Source organism: Oncorhynchus nerka, unplaced genomic scaffold (assembly GCF_034236695.1).
Source record: "Oncorhynchus nerka isolate Pitt River unplaced genomic scaffold, Oner_Uvic_2.0 unplaced_scaffold_1256, whole genome shotgun sequence".
NCBI classification, from domain to species: domain Eukaryota; kingdom Metazoa; phylum Chordata; class Actinopteri; order Salmoniformes; family Salmonidae; genus Oncorhynchus; species Oncorhynchus nerka.
This window is the reverse complement of record NW_027040085.1, coordinates 93,835-98,470: the sequence shown is the minus strand read 5'-3', so window position 1 is coordinate 98,470 and position 4,636 is coordinate 93,835. Positions and strand designations below refer to the sequence as shown.

General features: G+C 41.5%; 1 protein-coding gene across 1 annotated transcript; it reads left to right on the top strand.

The window, feature by feature from the left end:
- The first annotated feature begins 2,514 nt into the window (after positions 1-2,514).
- Positions 2,515-4,384, top strand: LOC115104754 (gastrin-releasing peptide). Its single transcript, XM_029626104.2, has 3 exons — positions 2,515-2,907; positions 3,459-3,733; positions 4,042-4,384. The coding sequence occupies exons 1-3, from the start codon at positions 2,763-2,765 to the stop codon at positions 4,096-4,098; spliced, it is 477 nt and encodes a 158-aa protein (XP_029481964.1). The 5' UTR covers positions 2,515-2,762; the 3' UTR covers positions 4,099-4,384.
- The last annotated feature ends 252 nt before the right edge of the window (positions 4,385-4,636 follow it).

Here is a 4,636-nt window from a genome sequence, read left to right as displayed (position 1 = left end):
TCCAGGAACAGTTTGGTGATGAACAATGCCTTTTCCAGCATGATGGAGCACCTTGCCATAAGGCAAAAGAGAGAACTAAGTGACTCGGGAAACAAAACATCAATATTTTGGATACATGGCCAGGAAACTCCCATTGAGAACTTGTGGTCAATCCTCAAGAGGAGGGTGGACAAACAAAAACCCACAAATTCTGACAAACTCCAAGCATTGATTATGCAAGAATGGGCTGCCATCAGTGGCCCAGAAGTTAATTGACAGCATGCCAGGGCGGATTGCAAAGGTCTTGAAAAAGAAGGGTCAACACTGCAAATATTGACTCTTTGCATCAACTTCATGTAATTGTCAATAAAAGCCTTTGACACATGAAATGCTTGTAATTATACTTCAGTATTCCATGGTAACACCTGACAAAAATATATAAAGACACTGAAGCAGCAAACTTTGTGGAAATTAATAATTGTGTCATTCTCAAAACTTTTGGCCACGACTGTACTCTACTCTACTATACTATACTGGACTATAGTCTACCGTACTCTACTGTACTATACTCTACTGGACTCTGCTATACTCTGCTGTACTCTACTGTACTATACTGTACTCTACTATACTCTAATATACTCTACTCTACTGTACTACAGCAGGTAGCCTAGTGGTTAGAGCCTTGGGCCAGTAACCGAAAGGTTTCTGGATTGAATCCCCGAGCTGACAAGGTACAAATCTGTCGTTCTGCCCCTGAACAAGGCAGTTAACTCACTGTTCCCCGGTAGACCGTCATTGTAAATAAGAATTTGCTCTTAACTGACTTGCCTAGTTAAATGTAAAAAAATACTATACTGTATTACACATTTTGTTTTATTTGTTCTACTCTGGGCCTACCCCACTCTACTCTAGGCCTACTCCCCTCCATTCCACTCTACCCCACTCTACTCTAGGCCTACTCCACTCCACTCTACTCCACTACTCTAGGCCTACTCCACCCCTCTCTACTCCACTCTACTCTACTCTACTCCACTCTACTCTAGACCTACTCCACTCCACTCTACTCTAGGTCTATCCACTCTACTCTACTCCACTCTACTCTAGGCCTACTCCACTCCAATCTACACCACTCCACTCCACTCCCTCCACTCCACTCTACTCTACTCTACTCCACTCCACTCTAGGCCTACTCCACTCCACTCTACTCCACTATACTCTACTCTACTCTACTCCACTCCTCTCTACTCCACTCCACTCTACTTTAGGCCTACTCTACTCTACTCTACTCTACTCTACTCTACTCTACTCTACTCTACTCTACTCCAGTCTAGGCCTACTCTACTCTATCTAATCCACTCCATTTAGTTGTATTATATTCTAATCTAGCATACTGTAACTGATCACCAGAACACATGGCATGACACTGGCCATCACACAGCCTAGTGAAGAACTGGCATACTGTAACTGGTCACCAGAACACAGGGCATGACACTGGCCATCACACAGCCTAGTGAAGAACTGGCATACTGTAACTGGTCACCAGAACACAGGGCATGACACTGGCCATCACACAGCCTAGTGAAGAACTGGCATACTGTAACTGATCACCAGAACACAGGGCATGACACTGGCCATCACACAGCCTAGTGAAGAACTGGCATACTGTAACTGGTCACCAGAACACAGGGCATGACACTGGCCATCACACAGCCTAGTGAAGAACTGGCATACTGTAACTGGTCACCAGAACACAGGGCATGACACTGGCCATCACACAGCCTAGTGAAGAACTGGCATACTGTAACTGGTCACCAGAACACAGGGCATGACACTGGCCATCACACAGCCTAGTGAAGAACTGGCATACTGTAACTGGTCACCCAGAACACAGGGCATGACACTGGCCATCACACAGCCTAGTGAAGAACTGGCATACTGTAACTGGTCACCAGAACACAGGGCATGACACTGGCCATCACACAGCCTAGTGAAGAACTGGCATACTGTAACTGGTCACCAGAACACAGGGCATGACACTGGCCATCACACAGCCTAGTGGGGAACTGGCATACTGTAACTGGTCACCAGAACACAGGGCATGACACTGACCATCACACAGCCTAGTGAAGAACTGGCATACTGTAACTGGTCACCAGAACACAGGGCATGACACTGACCATCAAACAGCCTAGTGAAGAACTGTAATAAGTAATATGAATTAATAACCTGCTGTAAGGGGAAGCAATTAACTGCCTGTTATTAATAACAGACTGTCGCAAATGGCACCCTATTTGCTACATAGTGCACTACCCCTTATAGGGAATATATAGGAAATAGGTTGCCACTTGGAATGTCCCAGGCTATACAGGCTCTGCAAAGAGGAAAAAACAACCCGTCAATGTTAATGAAATGACGCTGACGTGCAAATGCAATCTCTACACACACATTATCCAGGCGTGTTTCGTAATGGCAGGTTATCACAATTTGTCACATTTTCATTTAACATCATGGGTGTATTTTTTTTTTTTAAGGATCTCTGACGTATAACACTCAGGAAAGGCATTTAACTTTCAACGTCGCCTACTTCAGAGCTATCGCTCTTATGGAGTCACTCCCGTATAACTTCGCAAAGACAACAAACTTGAAGGTCGGTCGCGGTATTATATAAATGAACTGATTATGGAAGACCACCATTAGTTTAGGAATTTTTCAACTGGACGGATATACAGCCAATAAGGATTATAATACCTTATTGTTACGCTTGTTCCTCTCTCTGCGATATAATGGGCGACCTGTGCCATGCATGGACCTACAAACCTTCCTTATCGATTGCTATTATATTGGTATCAATTTTATGTATGGTGCATTGTTCAGAGAATACTGGAGCCATTGGAAAAGTGTTCCCACGAGGGAATCACTGGGCAGTAGGTAAGATACCTATTATTGTTGCTATTTATATTACAGAATAATATATTATTATTTATAATAAAATTACAAAGTGTTATTATTGTTATGATCTACTTCGGTTTTGAGATTCTGCTGGATAGATGAAAAGTTTGTTTCGAGATAAATAAATAAAATGTAACGATGGGAAACCACTGCACAAATCATGTTTAATGGTGAAACAATTTTCTGATTGAATTGTTGAGCTGATGTATATAAAAAAAATAGGACTTAATGTGGACAGTCGAATGTTGCCTTTGTTTTGATTAATCACCTTGGTTACCCAGAAAAAGGAGTATTCTATTTGGTGGGCAAGTTACATTTCCTGTGAAAAGTTTAGTTGAAATGTTCCTGGGTGAGAAAGCTCAGAGCAAACGAAGACATTGTGACGCAGGACATCGGTTGTTCAAATAACAACCCAGCGTTGAATGTCTTACTCTCCAAACCAGAATTGGACTCAAAGAACACTAACTTCAATATTCAATCTTCCTCAATGTCCATCCGTACATTCTTTATGTATAAACCTTTTTTATTAGGTCACTTGATGGGGAAGAAAAGCCTTGACAGTCTCTCTGGATCAGAAGATAGCAGCAACAGGGACAATATACCGTCTTCAGAGGAAGACACGCTGTTGGATAGATATGTGCAGCCGTCCAAGCTGGTGCAAGGCTTCATCAGGACTCTCTGGGGACTGGAGAACAAGAGGCAGAACCAGACCCAGAGACAGGGACAGGAACATGTTCTCTCTCGAATGGGGGTACTCAAGACCACAAAGTGGGAAGAGACAGATAGACACCGATACCTCAAACAGGTTAGTAATGGTGAGAGGTTAGTGTCAATTAGGTGAATGTTGTTGTTCCGGTCTTTCCCTTTACAGTATGTAGCCTATGTATTCATCGCATCCCTAATATCCAGTAGGCTATTTATCAGAATATAAATGTTTGACTTCATTCTTAACTTAATGTTCAGTAGAAACAACATATTTATGAAGTATAATTATTTAAAAACGCATGTTTATGAAGACAGATTATTTAAAACCGGTAATGATATTTTATTGCAGGTTTACGTGGTTCAGGTATGAGTGCTACATTGTTGTATTTCTGCGTTTCCTCTCCGTAGCTGACAGACCTCATTCGATTGGCTTTCAACATGAAGGAGAACACTATCTTCAACTGAAGACAGGCAGTCAGCTCTAGTCTGCAGCTGTCCTATGATGAACGACACTACACGCCTCAGAGACTCAGTTCGAGTCGTTGCATCCAGCGCACCTGTTCACAATATTTTGAAAACAATATAGCCTATATTAGAGTTGACTTTATATGATATATAATAACATAATTATCATAATAATTACATGACGTCATCTACTATTTATTGTATCCCCCTCAAAATACTACTCCCCCCCATCAACAACAATGTGTAAGGAACATTGAATAAATCTGAAATTGTTGTGATAACTGCATTGTGGATATCTGGGTGTTCCTTTACATAACCATACAGAGGTATCCAAAACAAATATCAAAAAAATATTTGGCCTTTATTACTATAACCCATAGAAACACATTAAATGACACATTCATAAATGGCAAATAAGACCAAAAGTCCAAAAGTAAATAATGAGGAATAAGGTTTTGAAGTGTCTATACCTCCTTACTTCCATAAAACCGTTTTAATGTACTGGTTACCTTCAGATGAGTCCCATAGGTTCAGTCAA

Coding starts and splice junctions, on each gene's coding strand:
- LOC115104754 (XM_029626104.2), top strand. CDS start 2,763: ATGGGCGACCTGTGCCATGCATGGACCTACAAACCTTCCTTATCGATT. Junction 2,908..3,458: donor AGGGAATCACTGGGCAGTAG/GTAAGATACCTA, acceptor CTTTTTTATTAG/GTCACTTGATGGGGAAGAAA. Junction 3,734..4,041: donor GACACCGATACCTCAAACAG/GTTAGTAATGGT, acceptor TCCTCTCCGTAG/CTGACAGACCTCATTCGATT.